General features: G+C 37.2%; 1 protein-coding gene across 2 annotated transcripts in view; it reads right to left on the bottom strand.

Moving 5' to 3' along the window:
- stox2a (storkhead box 2a) overlaps positions 1 to 20,058 on the bottom strand; it is an 80,299-nt gene that overhangs the window by 4,241 nt on the left and 56,000 nt on the right. For both annotated transcript variants that reach the window (XM_056457347.1, XM_056457355.1), the window contains exons 2-3: positions 6,935 to 7,087; positions 1,253 to 3,737 (exon numbers count right to left, since the gene is read on the bottom strand). In XM_056457347.1, the coding sequence (XP_056313322.1) occupies positions 1,253 to 3,737; positions 6,935 to 7,087 (2,638 nt within the window). The remainder of the gene's footprint in view (positions 1 to 1,252; positions 3,738 to 6,934; positions 7,088 to 20,058) is intronic.

The following is a 20,058-nucleotide window of genomic DNA, read 5'->3' as shown; positions in this document are numbered from 1 at the left end:
CCATATCTCTGAATGAGTCATACAGACACAAGGGTCTATTTTTAGCAGCTGAAAAAAGTCCTCACCCTCTCACTCATAAAGGGCTTCTGCTAACACATACATAGCCCTGGGAAACCCAGTTAAAGGCTGTCTGTGCTGGTTTGTTGTCTTGTCAAAGAAAAATGGGATAAATCGTGCTATACGCCACAGTTTAAGTTGGTATATGAGAATTGTGTTGAATGCTAATATTATGTCCTGAAATGAAACATGCATCATAGGTGAAGTTAAAACACTGTGAGATATATATTCATATATATCAGGGTATCCGCGGGGTCTTAAAAAGTCTTAAATTTCAAAAACAAAATTTTAGGCCTTAAAAAGTCTACCCAAAAAGCTACCCAGTTGGGCCGACATCCATCCAATAACCAACAATCCATTTTAATAAAACCAGGGAAACAAAACTAAAAACAATTACACAATTTCCTCATGATAATAACAGAGCAATATATCTCTTTACATTATCTTCCATTCATACAAAAACTATTTACAGAAATAAAGAGTGAGTAGACATATAAATAGGCATGAAACTTAAGGTTTTAAAACAGAAATGGATTAGGTTGAATAATAGTTATACTCAATCAATTTAGAACAAAATCCAACAAACATATATATTTGATTATTTATGTAAATGCCTCCACAATAAATATACTTTTAACAATGTTAAACTTGTCATTAAAAATTAAGTAATATTATGTTGACAACAATAGTTTTCTTGTTTTGACACATTAAGGTATGTCGCTAAGAAATAATTACGTTTGATTTTTTTGTAACAAGCAAAAAAATAAATAAAAAATCCATTGGCCCAACCGGGCCATTAGAAATAATCATTAGTGTTTAGCCCTGTATAAGTCTAAAATTTCTTAAAGGGGTCTTATGAAGTCTTAAATTTGACTTGATGAAACCTGCAGAAACCCTGATAGATTCAGGACTGGAGTTGAGAATCACTAATATATAAATATTATATATGTCCTATCTCTTATGTCCTAGACATAAATAATTATGTTGTATTAAATACAGTCATAGTTCATTTTGTGGGGACATTAGTAATTAAAGAAATAATTCAGTCAATAATTATGCTAAGTGACTTTAGTCGTAAGATTATGAAAAAAAGTGTGGCAATAAATAAATGCATTGTGCACATGCTTGCAGTGAACAAATGGCACCCAAATCTATTCAACTTGTAACATTTTCTGTCTATGGAGTGAGTACTTACCGAGGGGAGTTAAACCCACTGTCTACAGTCACACTACTGCTGTCCATGCTGTCCAGCCGTGCCGAGTGAGCTGACTTCTGGCTGTTATTATTCTCGCTCTCCTTAGGGCTAAGCAGAGTCAAGTTGTTCTCAAACTTCCGCTGTAAATCCCGCTCTTTCTCACGTTCTAGCAACCACTGCATGGTCCCGCCACCTCCACCACCCTCACCAGCCCCTGCCCGCCCTTTTGCCTCTGTCTGGGCGGCCTCTTTATGGGAGGTCTCCTCCACCTCCTCCTCATCGTCATCATCTGACACGTTGTAATAATCAAAAGCAGCTTCAGATGTGGAGGGAGCACCCTGTTCTGTGCCTGTAGGTGCTGGGGCAGAAGCAGACAAGGGGGTGGAGTTAGGTGGCTGTTGGGTCTCCAGAGTGTCAAGGACCTCAGATGATTTCATGTGCGGAGTCTTACGCAAAGTGCCTGACTTTGAGTAGCCACTGTCTACATAGCTCACAGTCAAAACATTGTGTGGCGGTTTGAACAAAGTGTCCTTACTGAAAATCTCTTTCCTCTTGTCCATCCCACCACCAGTGCTACCACCGCCTCCCCCACCCCCTGGGTCAGTGTTGTGTTGGTGCTGTATCAAACGTCCATTGGGCATAGGCTCAGGTGTCTGGCTTGGTGTGGGTTTGCCAGAACCATTGTGCCCTTTGGTGGAGGAGTCCTCTTTGTACTCCAAGGGGTGAGGAGAAGTGAGGTGTGGTGTCTGCCGGTCAGCTGGAGAGCCCTTGCGGATTCCATCAGATGGGGTTAAAGTGTCATGGTCAGATTTGCCCAGAGGCAGCGGGGCAGTTAGGATTGTTTCATTCGATGTATTGCACTGGAAGTAGTCATCAGCCAAAGGCTTTGGCGATAGGGCCTTCAGGTCACTGTACGCTGGGAGGCTGTCTCTACTCTTGTTCCGTTCTAGAGGGCTGCAGAGCCTTGATTCATCCAGACTCATTTTGCCCATATCAGTTACAGACATTTCAGAGCTGAACTTGGCAGCAGAAAACATGATGCATGAGTAGTGCGGTGCCTTTTGAGAGGAGGCCCTCAGTGTCCCATCATCAGTATAGTAGCGGCTTCTGTCATCTGGACTGCGGTCATAATCCTCAGCCGTGCCAAGCGTGGAGCTCCCACCTCCCAGGGGGCCCTTGGAGTTGTCCATAGAACGGGATCGTTCTTTAGCCTTGTCAGGCCGTTCGTTGCGTGACTTGCGGTCCTGAGTGTGGCTGTGACTCCGGTGCACTCTAGAATGTGACGTCCCACGTGAAGGCTCTGGAAAAGGCATCTCCGTCCGCCTCTTTGCAAGCTCCCCCGAAACATCCCACTCTGGGGTAACAGGAAAGTGTGACTCAGCAATGTTGGGATTGCTGTGGACAAGGTAAGCACCACCACCTCTGCGTTCCATCGTGTACATTCCCTCTCTAGGTGAGCGTACTAGAGAGTGACTAAAAAAACGGTAGTCCCTCTCAAGGCTGACTGCTGGCAGGTCCAAATTGGAGCCCTCAGAGGGGTCTCCCCGAGAAGCCCGTGTCTTGCTGTGCGAACGTGACTTCCCGTGTGGCACACGCCGGTGGCCTCGGCTGCGGCGGCTGCGGGCGCTGTGCTGTGCAGATGAGTTGGCCTTGCAGCGCTGAGCTCGCTCCTCTTCCAGCCGCTTCATGACAGCTGTATGACGAGCCACATTCTCCACCGTCAGGTCTGGGTTGATGCGGCGGATGATCTCCATCTCCACCTCACGAGGGATTGCTGCAGCTGATGGTGTGTCCTCATCCCTCAAGGGCCACTCCTCTGGAGGGAACTGTGCTGAAAAGGTGGCAAGCTGTTTGGTCTTGTCCTTTTTGAAGCTCAAGCGGAAAAGCTTCAGCCCGAACTTCTTAGACTGCCTCTCACTGCTGCCCCCACCACTGCCCTCCTTCTTCTTGGTCAGTGTGTCCGTTTTGTAAGAGAAGGTGGCGGTCATACTCTTGCTCTTGTCGGTGGGGTCAGGTGGGTGCTGAATGGCAGGTGGAGGGGGTGGGGGTTGTGGGTATGAAGGGGGATCTCCTTTGGGTTCTTTTGGGGATTTCCTTTGAATTGTGGAGGTATGAATGCTTGGCACCTCATCACGGTAGGCATTATAGGAGTCGCAGTGATTCTTAGGGTTAGGCCTTTCTCGAACACAGCCAGAGGTGGAGGGAGTGATGGTTCCAGATTGTGGTGATGTGCATTGCTGTTGAGGTGGTGGTGGCTGCTGCTGCTGTTGTTGAAGCTGCTGCTGTTGTTGCTGCTGCTGCTGTCGCTCTGGATGCCGCTCATCCAGGTGGTACCACTTGCTGTTGGTGCGGATGAGGGAGGGAGTGATGAAGTAGGTCTGTGGAGTAACAATGAAGTAACCTTCAGGCGTGGGGTAGATCTTCCTCTCCCGTACCAACATGTTCAGCGTGTGCCGCAGGATCTCTGGACTTGGAGTGGGTACACCTTAAGGAAATAAAACCACATGTAAGTTTCATGTTCATAGTGCTAATTAAAGTGCTGACATGACTAGCTATTTTGCTGATATTTGAGACAATTTAATAATAAATCTTAAATCAATCATCAATACTAGTAACATTCTCAAAGAGGAAGTTCAAAAGACAAACACTTAGATTAGGGAAAAAGCGCTTAAGGGGGAGTAGCAGTTTACTGTGTTCATGTCGATGTCAGCATTATCCAGAACAGCTCTGATGTGCCAAAAGTAGGATTAACCCTGAGTAGGTGTAATCACACAAATAACTACGGAGGACCAATCAAAAGAAGAGCATTGGTTGCTGATTTATGTCACCACCAATCATGACACACTAGCCATTACCTCATCTTTCATCATTAAGTCTGTAAGGCCTCAGTGTAATAACAAGGTAAAAACTGCCATCGTGTCACTTACCAAATGAGCCCTTTTTCATAAGATTTACTCAATATATAAAATAGATAAATATATATATATATATTTCAAATATTATTTACAGTTCCAATTACACATTTTAAGTAACAAACTTAACACTAATTTGACAGATCCAAATTAAGGTGGACATAATATTCACAAGTAATGACAGATAAACGAGATAATGGAAACAAATTAATGTTAACAATCAGTAAATTCACTGTAATGAATTAATTGTTATAAAACTATTCAGATGAATATGCCACTAAAATGCCACTTGAAGATAGACATTTCATTTGTGACACGTCTTTGTGTTTATTATCACATGCGCAAACTAAGTAAACATTCTCTGTAGCTCACAGACAAGGAGCAACAGCATTGTAGACTCCACTACAGGGTACATGGTGTCCTCGTTGCACTCAAGTCCTCACTTCACCCAAATCAGCTTTTCAACACTCTCAATCACAGAAACACACACACAACGGATAAAGGAACAGATAAGCTGTAACTAGTCAGGGTTAAGTGTTGCCTGCCATTACATCATACAGTGGTAGTTGCCATACCAACATGACGCAACCCAGAGCCTCTGTTCCTTTTTTCCCATTCCTTCTTTAAGGGAAAGCTGACTGACTTCATTCAGTTGAAGTTTGCACACCTTGCACTTTGATTGACTGATTTCTCTGAACAGAGCTGGACAATGTAGTGTTTCCAACAGGGCTATTCTACAGAAATGATTGAAAATAATGCTTATGATAAATAAAAAAAACATAGAATTATTGGACTATTGGAGAATTGGCGTTTTTTTTTATTGGTAAATTATGTCATCATAAAATGTATTTCTATAACTTACTTACTCCTAGGGCTTTTTTATTGAAGTTAATATTTAGCCGCACCATGTTGATGTTTCGTAACATCTAATTTTTACAAAGTGGGTTGTTCCCCAACGCTCAACCCCCAACCTGGAGGACCAGGACATACCCACATATACTGGGGACAATTTAGCTTACCCAATTTACCTACAGCGCATGTATTTGGACTTGTGAGGTAAGCCGAAGCACCAGGAGGAAACCCACGTGAACACAGAGAGTACATGCAAACTCCACACAGAAATGCCAACTGACCCAGGCGGGGCTTGAACCAGCCACCTTCTTTCTGTACCCACCTGCGCTGCTACCCACTGCGCCGCCGTGCTGCCCATTTATATAACTTAATGAATTAATATTTAGAATGGTAGAAAGTCCATTTTAATTATCCACTTCAAAATAGTCACAATAATCACAGCTATTAAGTGCAATGGTGTATCATTGTAGTTTTACTGTGTCAATCATAATTTTACTGTACATGTTTTGCCCAAAATACATATTAATTAAAAGAAAACAAAATTAATATAATCATTTACACTTATTTCAATGCCTGTTACTGTGTAAACATTCCAAACCAATTTAAAGTATTAATGCAGAGTTATTTTATATTAGATTATTCGATTTCTGAACCTGGATACTGTTAGACTCCACAGAAAAAAAACATAAATCTTGTAATTTTTTTTTATCCAAAACATCCAAATAATTCTATAATGATAAATTATATAAAAAAAAAAAAAAAGCTATTCAAATTATCTGGCGCAATTGTTTTGATATCACAATATGGGCTCTATTAACTAAACAGTTAAACAGACCATCTGCAGCGAGAGGATAAAGAATGAGCCTCCTCCATTCGGCCTCTTTACTTTCTCTTTACTTTTACTCCATTATCCATTAGCCTAAATATATAATTTCGTTTGTTAAGCGGAAAGATTTGTTTCAAAACTATTTCTAAATTCAGCTGTAATTTCCAGTAAATTAATAAATGAACAATAATAATGAAGTGTGGTCAAAAAACTATAAAGTTATTTCCAAACACACGTCCTATTCTTATGCCCCTATGGAGAGGCAAACATCTCCAAAACCTGACAGGTGGACAAATCTAAACTTGTTTTTATTAAAACAAATATAAATATACACATAATAAGAAATACTGCTAATAAAAATAACATTATACAAATGCAAATTGTCATGAATAAACTGAAAAAAGCCCCCCGAGATGAAGAAGGTATGGAGGTAGTGGTTTTAATATTTATATGTAACATTTTATCCTTACATTTTTTTCATATGTAAAGATATTTGTGTATTGCTCTACATTCTGTGTGTATTAAACAATGTGTAGAGGTTTTGGACCTGCATAGGCACATAACTAACGTGCTCTCCACTGGACTTCAGACCAGCTTTCAGTTGGTCAATGCCACGGTCTATTTCAGTTCCTTAAAATAGCAATGCGCCTTAACACACCTCCTTTATAGACGGGCACACCCATGAGTCCATAAAGTGGCGCAAAAGGATTTGCTATTTAAACAACGTAGCGCAAAATGTGAAAATTAGGGTTGCGCTGGTCTGAAAGTAGCAATAAATCACACTAAGCACGTCTTGCTCCTTATTGCGGCGGGTGTGTGATAGGGCTCAATATTTCACAGAAAAACTAAATATTCCAGTTACAGTCTTTCCCGGATTTGTGCAGCCCAAACCTAGTGTTATAATCTCAGCTAATATAACAAAGCCAAATAATTGTGGCTATTTCAAAAAAGTAGTTTATCAGGCATAAAATAAACTTTTTCCAAACATATTATTTGAAAGAGTGACACTTACATGTGATTATTATACAATACTATGTGTATTTACATCACTGAAGTGTATATTTGTGTTTATAAGTGTGTATGGAGGGCTACCTGGGAAGCAGGTGGCAAGGTGCTCCATCAGCGCATCTTGTGTAACAGGCTTGCGGGCAGAGTTCATGGCTGAGATGGCCAGACACAGAATCTCTCCCAGTGGGATGAACTGAGACTGACTGATGGGTGACATACTGATAGGAGATACATCGCCTAGACAGAGAGACAAACACACAATGCAATGTTCAGTCCTACATTCATAAAATTTGTTTGTTGCATTACAAAATGTGACAATGATTAAAAGCAAGCATACACAAGAATTTCTGAAATCAAGATGCCTCCAATAGTATTTATGTGGGACCTGTAAAGGAAAAAAGGAGATTGAGGCCAGGGTGCAATACGTTTACAACTTTACTATGAAGGTTATTCAGGGTGTGTGACTGCATGTTGCCAAATGTGACCTTATACTGACGACTCAGCAATAAGCCCCTCTGCCTGCGTAGGCAGAAAGACCCCAGGCCATGCGTCAATATTGATCCCAAAAAACACGTATGCATATTGGATTTAATAGAAGCACGACACAGCAAATCAAACATGTTATGTATACATAATTCACATAATACATCAGAGAGATTATACATTCACACTTTTACTAGGTAATTAAAAAGCACATACATTGACTTTTAGAGACTTTAATATAGTTAACATAAGTTGTGTTATTCACTATGTATAGAGAATTATCAAAACAATTAAGTAATTTCGATTTTCATATTAAACATCAAATGCTTTCATATTGTCGTATTGCTCATATTTCATTTGCACTTTTCTCTGAAAACTGCTACGACACAGAAAAGATCCCTTAGACCTACTTCCAGATGATAATTCAAAATAATTATCTATTAACATAGATAATTACATACATGACTAACATATCTATTGCACCATTCGCTGAATTTTAGACCATAATTTTGTTCATATTGCATTTGCACTTGTGTAAGAAATCTAAAACACACACAAATGTTAAGCCAGTTTGATATCATTAACATAATACTAATTAGTGCTTCACTACTTATCCAAATAAACATACAGTTGAAGTCAGAATTATTAGATTATTAATTTTTTCCCCCAATTTCTGTTTAATGGAGATATTTAATGTAATTTTTCAACACATTTCTAAACATAATAGTTTCAGTAACTCATTTCTAATAACTGATTTATTTTAGCTTTGCCATAATGACAGTATATATTTTACAAGATGCTGGTATTCAGCTTCAAGTGACATTTAAAGGCTTAACTAGGTTAATTAGGTTAACTAGGCAGGTTAGGGTAATTAGGCAAGTTATTGTATTACGATGATTTGTTCTGTAGACTATGGAAAACAAATATAGCTTAAAGGGACTAATAATTATGTCCTTAAAATGGTGTTTAAAAAATTTAAAACTGCTGTTATTCTAGCCGAAATAAAACAAATAAGACTTTCTCCAGAAGCAAAAAATATTATCAGACATACTGTGAAAATTTCCTTGCTCTGTAAGCATAATTTGGGAAAAAAAGAAAAAAAAAATCAAAGGGGGGCTAATAGTTCTGACTTCAACTGTATGCCCTGTTTGCAGAAAGGTAAACTTTCATATTAAACACTGAATGCTTTTCTTATTGCCATTTTGTTCATTTTTCTGTAACAAAAGTTAGAATAACATTACAGCAACTTTGATATAATGAACTTAATATCAAAATACACAACATTATTAGCAAAAATGCACATCAAATGTTGTCATATTTTGGTCGTGCTTTTTCATGAACACATATTGAAATGATGGAGTTTGCATGTTCTCCCTGTTTTCGTGTGGGTTTCCTCTGGGTGCTCCAGTTTCCCCCACAAGTTCAAAGACATGCGCTATAGGTGAATTGGATAAACTAAATTATCCATAGTGTATGTGTGTGAATGAGTGTGTATGAGCGTTTCCCATTAATGGGTTGCAGCTGGAATGGCCTCCGCTGTGTAAAACATATGCTGGATAAGTTGGCGGTTCATTCCGCTGTGGCGACCCCTGATAAATAAAGGGACTAAGCCAAAACAAAATGAATGAATGAATATCGAAATGATCCCCTAAAATCACTTTCACTGACATATCTAACATAATACCCACCCTTTACTGTCTTGCTAATTATTATGGTGGCTTGAAAAGCCAGCATACTGTTATCTATCTTAAACTTATTATTCTTCTTCTTCTTCTTCTTCTTCTTCTTCTTCTTCTTCTTCTTCTTCTTCTTCTTCTTCTTATTCTTCTGAGACTAATTTCTAAGTGTATCTCCTCCTAGGCCTTTCAAGCTACATACTTCAAACTTTCGTCAAACCTTCAAACTGGTCTGACTCGGGTTGCTATATCTTTTCTAACTGATCCGACCTTGGGTTTTCCGAAAAACGACCCAGAAAAAACCCAAAAGTCCCATTGACTTAACATTGGGTCAAACTTTGTGAGCTTATAACTCTGCATCAGACTGTCCTACAGACTTCTAACTGGACTCATTTAACTCAGTCTAGCCAGCAGCCAATAACTGATGACTTTTTAACTTACTAGCCACTCCCTAGCAACCACTTACTGCACCCTAGCAACTGTCCCATAGACTTCCATTGTAAAAGACTCCCATTTACTTAACATTGGATCAACCTTTGTGAGCTCATAACTCTGCATCAGACTGTCCTACAGACTAGAGTCTGGCCTCATTCAACTCAGTCTAGCCAGCAGCCAATCACTGATTACCTTTAAACTTACTAGCCACTCCCTAGCAACCAATTTCAGCACCCTAGTAACTATCCCAGAGACTGTGACTAGCTTTTCTAACACATGCTAACAGTTTAAACTTCCTACTGACATGCTAATCTTGTTAGAAAGGTGCTAGCAACACGATAGTGACATGCTAGTCATGCTAGTAACATGCTAATTCATGCTAGAATCATGCTAACAACATGCTAATTCATGCTAGAAACAAGCTGACTCATGCTAGAATCATGCTAGTAACATGCTAGTTACATGCTAATTAATGCTAGAATCATGCTAGTTACATGCTAATTCATGCTAGAAACATGCTAATTCATGCTAGAATCATGCTAACAACATGCTAATTCATGCTAGAAACATGCTAGTAACATGCTAATTCATGCTAGAAACATGCTAGTAACATGCTAGAATCATGCTAGTAACATGCTAATTCATGCTAGAATCATGCTAATAACATGCTAATTCATGCTAGAATCATGCTAGTAACATGCTAATTCATGCTAGAATCATGCTAGTAACATGCTAATTCATGCTAGAAACATGCTAGTAACATGCTAATTCATGCTAGAAACATGCTAGTAACATGCTAATTCATGCTAGAATCATGCTAGTAACATGCTAATTCATGCTAGAAACATGCTAGTAACATGCTAATCCATGCTAGAATCATGCTAGTAAAATGCTAATTCATGCTAGAATCATGCTAGTAACATGCTAATTCATGCTAGAATCATGCTAGTAACATGCTAATTCATGCTAGAAACATGCTAGTAACATGCTAATTCATGCTAGAATCATGCTAGTAACATGCTAATTCATGCTAGAATCATGCTAATAACATGCTAATTCATGCTAGAAACATGCTAATTCATGCTAGAATCATGCTAATAACATGCTAATTCATGCTAGAAACATGCTAGTAACATGCTAATTAATGCTAGAAACATGCTAGTAACATGCCAATTCATGCTAGAATCATGCTAGTAACATGCTAATTCATGCTAGAAACATGCTAGTAACATGCTAATTCATGCTAGAATCATGCTAGTAACATGCTAATTCATGCTAGAATCATGCTAATAACATGCTAATTCATGCTAGAAACATACTAGTAACATGCTAATTCATGCTAGAATCATGCTAGTAACATGCTAATTCATGCTAGAATCATGCTAGTAACATGTTAATTCATGCTAGAATCATGCTAATAACATGCTAATTCATGCTAGAATCATGCTAGTAATATGCTAATTCATGCTAGAATTATGCTAGTAACATGCTAATTCATGCTAGAAACATGTTAATTCATGCTAGAATCATGCTAATAACATGCTAATTCATGCTAGAAACATGCTAATTCATGCTAGAATCATGCTAATAACATGCTAAATCATGCTAGAAACATGCTAGTAACATGCTAATTCGTGCTAGAAACATGCTAGTAACATGCTAATTCATGCTAGAATCATGTTAGTAACATGCTAATTCATGCTAGAATCATGCTAGTAACATGCTAATTCATGCTAGAAACATGCTAATAACATGCTAATTCATGCTAGAAACATGCTAATTCATGCTAGAATCATGCTAATAACATGCTAGTAACATGCTAATTCATGCTAGAAACATGCTAGTAACATGCTAATTCATGCTAGAATCATACTAGTAACATGCTAATTCATGCTAGAAACATGCTAGTAACATGCTAACTCATGCTAGAAACATGCTAGTAACATGCTAATTCATGCTAGAATCATGCTAATTCATGCTAGAAACATGCTAGTAACATGCTAATTCATGCTAGAATCATGCTAGTTACATGCTAATTTATGTTAGAATCATGCTGGTTACTTGCTAATTCATGCTAGTAACATGCTAATTCAGACTCGGCTTTTCAAGCCACCATAAAGTTTGTCCTCAAACTTTAATATCTAGTTGCTAATTGCAACTGTATTTCTAAATAAGCATATCCGCTACATTATTTCCTTTCATATTGCTCATATTTCACATCATGAACAGCACATGCAGGATATATGCTGAATGTCTGACTGACATAAACCACAATTATTCCCAGTGTAAAAGATACAAACAGTATGAGGTGAGCACTGAGTCAGCATAATTCAAACCTCAGCTGGCTGAGCAAAATGAATATTATTATGGATCATTTATGGTTATTGATATACAAAATAAGTCCATTTTGGTTAAGGGTGTGAAATAAATCACAATCTATAATCAAAACCATAAAATTATACATGTTATCCATATTTATTTAAGGAGAAGTCTTAGCTGGTTAGCATTAGCAATACAACACGATAGGTACACTGTTTCGATAGGTACACTGAACACCACAACACATTTCAAGATAAATCACACGTTTTACACCGAGCTTACAATGTATAAGCCTGAACAGCTTTAGCATGTCAAGATGATGCTATTCTTCGCTACTTAGCTCACCATGCTAAAACAAACCATAAAACTGGTCCGAGTACAGCATAAAGGGCAACAAAGGGTCTGAAGCTGCGCTGCTAACACTGCAGGATGCAGATAGGATGACATCATCCACACAGAGCTGCTGCTCTCCCGGTGTGTGTGTGTGTGTGTGTGTGTGTGTGTGTGTGTGTGTGTGTGTACAGCAGGCAAAGGACCAGCACTTAAATCCCAGCCTGTGTCTTACTGTTCAAATAGAGTCTGTACAGACAAAAATGTCTAAATGACCTATGGAGTATTAACTATAAGGGAAGCTACTAGCCTAGCGCTGTTGTTGTGAGCTATCAGCATGCTGGAGTTAAATTCAGATGCTCTCTGTTCTGAATTTTATTGTCTTTACTTTAGTGGCGTGCATGAGGACATAGGAGAGAGAGAGAGAGAGAGAGAGAGAGAGAAAGAGAGAGCAGGACGGAGGGAGGTGCACAGAAACCCCTCCCTCAGCTCCTGTGCTGCAGCCATCAGAAAAGACGCCTCTGACGACGGACACTTACCCAACATGCTCCACTCTACACAAAGACACGAGAGGTGCGACCAATCACAGGCAAGCTTCATGCACACCTTTTTTTTTACTCTCCTCCAGCACTGCTCACTGGCACACACACACACACAAATCATCTTGCTTTACCCTCTTCTCTGTCTCACACACACACACACACACACACACACACACACTAGTAGGTGGCCTGCTGAATTGGTTGTTATGGCAACGCATCCCAGTTGCTCGCTCTTATTCCTCAGATGTGAGCTACTCCAGGATTTCTCTCTTTCTCCTGCTCCTTTCTGCTCTTCCTGTCTCCATTCCTGCTCTTGTGCTTCACACTCTCTGTCTTGTTAATGAAAAATTGAGGAGAGCACGCTGGCTGCAAGACTAAGCAAAATCTGCTCAACCACAAACACCCTTTAGGTAAATAACCTCTATTATATACAGTACAAACAGCTCTTACTATATGCAGAGTTTAAATACGGGGTAAATGATATATATATATATATTTTTTTTTTGGAGAGTAAACATGATTAAAATATTGGTGGTATTTTTTCCACAAAATAATTATCAGTAACACTTTAGTTTAAGTACCATATCCCACTATTTACTACTGACTTATTACCTGCTTATTATTAAGATATTGGCTGTTTATTAGTGCTTATAAAGTATGATATTATTGTGCATCCATAACCTAACCCTAACCTATCCAATCCCTTAACACAACTACTACATTAATAACTGTTAACGAGCATCAAATTAGTACTTTATTGAGTTAAAAGTTAAAGGGCACCTATGATGAAAATCATCTGTGTCTGGTATAGTGTGTCCACAATCATATTGGGGTGATAGAAACTCAATAAGTCTTTTTTAAATTTTCTGACGTCAAAATAGGATCCAAATCCTTCTCATTTTGAGACCCACCGCAACGTGACAGACTGTGGTTTCCCCGCCCACCAAATTGATTGACTGCGCACATCCTGTCTCGTTAATATGTGGCTAAGCGCCGAGATCAAAAGATCTGTTGAGCGCTCTGTGATCATCAATCATCATCAAATGTAATCAAGAATGAGTTTTACAAATTCAAAACGTTATTAAAACAATGTATGTTTGTAATGAATTACATCGATTTTACTGTCCCTTACTTTATCACCACAGCCGCATGTCTGTACAATTATAAAAGAAGACATTTCAGTACCGGTTTGTGGACGTTAAATCGGGTTCATATTGTACATTAAGTTAACGGATATCCATACAGCAACGGATAGTACAGTTTTTCTCAGTGGCTTTGGTGCATTTCTCACAACACTATTTACATTTGCACAACAGTTAATGCATTTTTCAAAACAGTTAATCATTTGTGCATCATAGTAGCAGTTTCTCATTCCTTCCAATAAATTGCAAATGCTTTTGGACACGCATCAATTGCTTTCATACAACTCTCTGCTGTTTTATAACATTATCATCTGCTTATGTCATGTTAGTCAAAATTAACTAAACTTGTAAATGCTGAATAGTCATTCCATATAAAACTAATAGTCCTCTTTTCATTACTTGAGTCATTACATACAAAAATGTTGAACTAGTTGTCAAAATCTGTCAAGCTAATATTATAAAAAAAAAAAAAAAATTTTGATTTCCTGAAAATGTCTTTTAAACTGAACAATTTCATGAATGATTTATAGATTTATGTATGTTGTAGGTTCAGTTCCACTATGTACTGCAATATTGTTTACAGTTGAGCACAGCTTTACCCAGAGGGAGTTTATGTTTGTTGTAAATAAGGGTGTATTTATTCTTTTGCACAATGCTGTGAATAAATTAGACTTGCAAAGAGCAAATGCAGTAAAAATGTGAAACATACATGTTCAACGTCTTGTACTCTGACACCTCACTAAATGCAGTGATGTCTAACTTTACTGTAGTTTTCAAATGGCTGTGCAAATAGTATATAGTGCTGTCTTGAGCCTTTTCAGCAAGAAGTCACCATTTGTAATATTACAAAAGTTTTGGTCCAGATGCATAAATTCTTAAACTAGACAGACAGACAGACAGACAGACAGACAGACAGACAGATAGACAGATAGACAGATAGACAGATAGATAGATAGATAGATAGATAGATAGATAGATAGATAGATAGATAGATAGATAGATAGATAGCAGGATATTGAAAAAATCACTTTCAGAATTTGAATAATGTAATTAAACGCAAAATAGCATTGCACAGTTTTCATTGTATAAATATTTCAATAAAATAAGTTTTATTTATTTGATTTTTTTTTATTTTTAAGTTGTAAAATTGTACAATTTCTTGTGCTGGAACGCTTTAAAGTCTCTTGAAATGCACATACAGTCACAGGCCTTAAAAACATGTAAATGTTTAACTTTTGCTCCATTATGGTAAAAATCTTCAATGCCTGTGACTCCTGGTCAACTATAATCCCAATTCAACATAGCAGATCCTGCAATATGACTATTGTGGATGCACATATTGCAATATAACGATATATTGTGCTGCCCTACTGTTTATACTTTTTGTCTATACTTATTCAGTCATTTTCCAAATACTGATTATCTTTAAAAGATTTCTGAAAAGAGAGTGTTTAACATCAAACAATGAAATACTCCAATCTCCACAATGTGGTCCTGCTGCTTTAAAGGGATAGTTTACACAAAAATCCATTCATTCATTCATTTTCTTTTCGGATTAGTCCCTTTATTAATCTGGGATCGCCACAGCGGATTGAACCATCAACTTTTCCAGCATATGTTTTAAGCAGCGGATGCTACCCAGCACTGGGAAACATCCATACACACTCATACACTATGGCCAATTTTAGCTTACCCAATTTACCTATACCACATGTTTTTGAACTTGTAGGGGAAACCGGAGCACCCGGAGATAACCCGTGCGAACACAGGGAGAACATGCAAACTCCACACAGAAATGCCAACTGACCCAGCCGGGGCTCGAACTAGCAACCTTATTGCTGTGAGGCGATTGTGCCATTAACTGCGCCACCATGCTGCCACCCAAAACTTTAATTTATCGTTTCATCATACCCATCATTTACACCACTCAAGTGTTTCCAAACCTTTATGGGTTTCTATATTCTGTTGAACACAAAAGAAAATATTTTGAAGACAGCTGAAAACCTGTAACCATTGACTAGAAGGAAAATATTCATTCATTCATTTTCTTTTCGGCTTAGTCCCTTTATTAAACTGGGGTTGCCACACCGAAATGAACCGCCAACTTATCCAGCACATGTTTTACGCAGCGGATGTCCTTCCAGCTGCAACCCATCTCTGGGAAATATCCATACACACTCACACACTACGGACAGATTAGCCTTCAAAATTCACCTGTACCGCATGTCTTTGGACTTCTGGGGGAAACCTGAGCACCCGGAGGAAACCCATGCGAACGTATGGAGAACATGCAAACTCCACACAGTAATGGCAATTGACCCAGCCGAGGCTTGAACCAGCAACCTTCTTGCTGTGAGGCGACAGCACTACCTACTGCGCCACTGCGTCGCCCAGAAGGAAAATATTATAAAAGCAAATGGTAACAGATTTTCAGCTTTCTTTAGAATATCTTCTGTTGTGTTTACCAGAATAAAGAAATTTATAAAGGATCAGAACAATTAAAGGAATAATAAATGATGACAGAATTTATTTTTTTGGGCGAACCACCCCTTTAAATGCACAAGCCCTTTTGAATTCCTTTTTGCACTCTCGTTGTCATTCATTTTATTATTTATCAGCTGATAAAGGTGATTCCAACAATATTGTTACTCTATATTCTTACAGTTACAGCTGTGCTCTTAACTCTGTTTTTGTTTTATAATAAGAAATTATAATGAGAAATCATTTATTCTTAATCTTACCTATTATCCTAGGTGTAAACAAACCTTAAAGGGATAGTGCATCCAAAAATGAAATATCTGTCATCGTTTACTCATCATTCACCTGTCACAAACTTGTTTCTTTCTTCTATTGAACACAAAATGAGTTATTTTGAAACATGTCAACCATTGACATCCATAGTATTTATTTTTCCTGCTTTGAAAGCCAGTGGGTACGTTTCGAACATTTTTCAAAATATCTTGTCTTGTGTTCAATAGAAAAAAATAAAATCATAAAGTTTGGGTAAGCAAATAGTGAGAAAGTGTGCATGTGTGGGTGAAATATCCTTTTAAGACTATTCTATCTCTAAATATGATTGTAACTTTTAACGTATTTTGCTATATGTTAAAGTTACAATTTAATTGATATTAAATTATTCACAGTATTTCTCTTTAAATAGCAGAGCATTCAATGCAAAAAAAGTCAGCTTACACATACAGCTTTGACATCAACAATCACAAACAGGACTATGAATAGCACAAACAATGTTTCCTGCAAATAAACTTGAGCTTCCTATAAAAACAGCATTAATCCTCATGCTCAGTTTGGGGTCTGAGAGAGGGACTTTAAAAACTCCAAAGCATTAACTTTACATTTTAGCATAATGATGAAACTTTATCATTTATTCTAGGCGGCTCAGTGGTTAGCACTGTTGTCTCATAGCAAGAAGGTCATTGGTTTGACCCCCAGTTGGGTCAGTTGGTATTTCTGTGTGGAGTTTGCATGTTCTCCCTGTGTTCACGTGGGTTTCCTCTGGGTGCTCCGGTTTCCCCCCACAGTCCAAAGACATGCACTATAGGTGAAGTGGATAAGCTAAACTGGCTTTGTATGTGTGTGAACAAGTGTGTATGGGTGTTTCCCGGTACTGGGTTACAGCTGGAAGGGTATCCGCTGCGTATGCTGGATAGGTTGGTGGTTCATTCTGCTGTGGTGACCCCTGATAAATAAAGTGACTAAGCCGAAGGAAAACGAATGAATGAATGAATTTATTTATTCTAATCTCATGCAAACAATGTAAACCTGATTCAATCCGAGAGAGAGGGAGAGACACTTGAAATAAACACAAACCATTTCTAGGGATTAATATAATATAATATAATATAATATAATATAATATAATATAATATAATATAATATAATATAATATAATATAATATAATATAATATAATATAATATAATATAATATAATAAATAATATAATATAATATAATTAATAATTTTCCCAGAGATGGGTTGCAGCTGGAAGGGCATCCGCTGCATTAAAACGTGCTGGATAAGTTGGCGGTTAATTTTGCTGTGGTGACCCTGATTAATAAAGGGACTAAGCCGACAAGAAAATTAATAAATGAATAATTAATAGTATAATATAATATAATATAATATAATATAATATAATATAATATAATATAATATAATATAATATAATATAATATAATATAATATAATATAATATTATTAATAATATAATATAATATAATTAATAATATAATATAATATAATATAATATAATATAATATAATATAATTTAATAATATAATATAATTAATAATATAATATAATATAATTAATAATATAATATAATATAATATAATATAATATAATATAATATAATTAATAATATAATATAATATAATACAATATAATATAATATAATATAATATAATATAATATAATGTAATATAATATAATATAATTAATAATATAATATAATATAATATAATATAATATAATATAATATAATATAATATAATATAATATAATATAATATAATATAATATAATATAATATAATATAAGGAGAGGGCTGTTAGTGTTTACTGTTCCATTTATGATTATTTCAGATACATTTTTAACGTAGCCCCTTTGCTCTAAAAACAATAACAATATTAACAATAATTATTCTGCATTTTTGTTCAACCGGTCAGTTTCTTATTGTGGCTTGCATTTGAAATGATAAAATGAAGGAAATTTAGGTTTTAAAGTTCCAATCCAAAAGCAATACACTACTACAGTTATTTAATAGATAATTATTAATTTTCCTTCAGCTTAATCTTTTTATTAATCAGCGGAATGAATCGCCAACTTATCCAGCATGTCTTTGGCCTGTGGGGGAAACCGGAGCACCCAGAGGAAACCCACAGTAACACTGAGAGAACATGCAAACTCCACACAGAAACACCAACTGACCCACCCGGGGCTCGAACCATCCACCTTCTCGCTATGAGGCGACAGTGCTATCCACTGAGCCACCGTGCTATTTAATAGATAATTATTAATAATTATTTTACAATATGCCAGCGTGTTTACTAATAAAAAAGTGAGGAGCAGTCCTCAACACACACTTGTGTTCTGTATACCAGACTTTGAGAGATGTCACAATCATAACCTTCACAAACAGAAGTTTGACTGAGGCAACACTAGATGGAGGCAGGAATCCAAAATGTCCAAAAACAAACAGGAAAAGGGAGAGCAGCAAAACAATTACAACTTTCGCTCCTCTAAAGCTGTGTCACTCTGTCTTGAATATTCAGCACATTTTGAATATCAAGCAGATGCTCTTTCAAACAGCAGTATTCCATCTGCAGCCTGATTTGCTCACATGATTAAATCCAGTGTGAGATAATACGGCAAATTTTTTTATCCTAATTGTCATTTATAAATTGAGAGGTCCTGCCACACCACTGTCAGAAGATGGAGGTCTGGTCACCTGACTGTTCTTCTTTGCGATCTATAATCTAAGCACCTCACATTAAGCTGGTGCCAGAGAATAGGGTTAAGTGGGGGACATATTTGTAACCCATTTGATATGTAAAATTCATGCACGTGGCCTTGTGGGTATATTTTGAGGCTTGATTCTTTTATGATCATTTTGAGAACAAACATCTTAAATTAGTAATCACACACCATAGATATATACATTAGATACTGCATACAGACCCAGAGTATGCGTCAATAGCGCTGCCACATTTGTACTGGACTCCCAGGACAAAAGTCATTCAACCGCACTAGTCAAGACTAAAGCCAATGTGAAGATGCTGGACTTTAGCGCTGTGTACAGGTGTAGTAACAAGCAAACAAAGCACAAAGGTATAACATTTCATAGGTAAGATTTTGTTTTTTTACAGTTTTATATGTCACAAACTTATGTGCTAAACAAGTAATGTTACTAATGATAATACAGTCAGTGCACTGATCATAAGGAAACTAGCATCAACTCGCACTAAACACTACGCTTATGCTAGTTTGGTTGAATAAAATCAGCAAACAATGTAAATGAAATATGACAACAAGATGCTGCGGTGCCAAAAGCTTCATTCACAAACGAACCGCTCCCTCCGTTAGAATTAGAAGTGAAAGCGGGAGAAGAGGTGTGTTTCAGGACACAGATTAGATTTAAGAGGGAGGGAGGATAATATATTTCCATGAACACAAACACACACTCTTTGTCTGCAATGCCCGTGCGATCACTCATCCATCAATCTAGAAAAGAGATGTAAAATTATAATTTTCGTAATTTAAAA

The sequence above is a fragment of the Danio aesculapii genome, chromosome 1, assembly GCF_903798145.1.
Source record: "Danio aesculapii chromosome 1, fDanAes4.1, whole genome shotgun sequence".
NCBI lineage: Eukaryota > Metazoa > Chordata > Actinopteri > Cypriniformes > Danionidae > Danio > Danio aesculapii.
The sequence above is the reverse complement of the archived record's forward strand: the minus strand, read 5'-3'. Positions and strand labels throughout refer to the sequence as shown.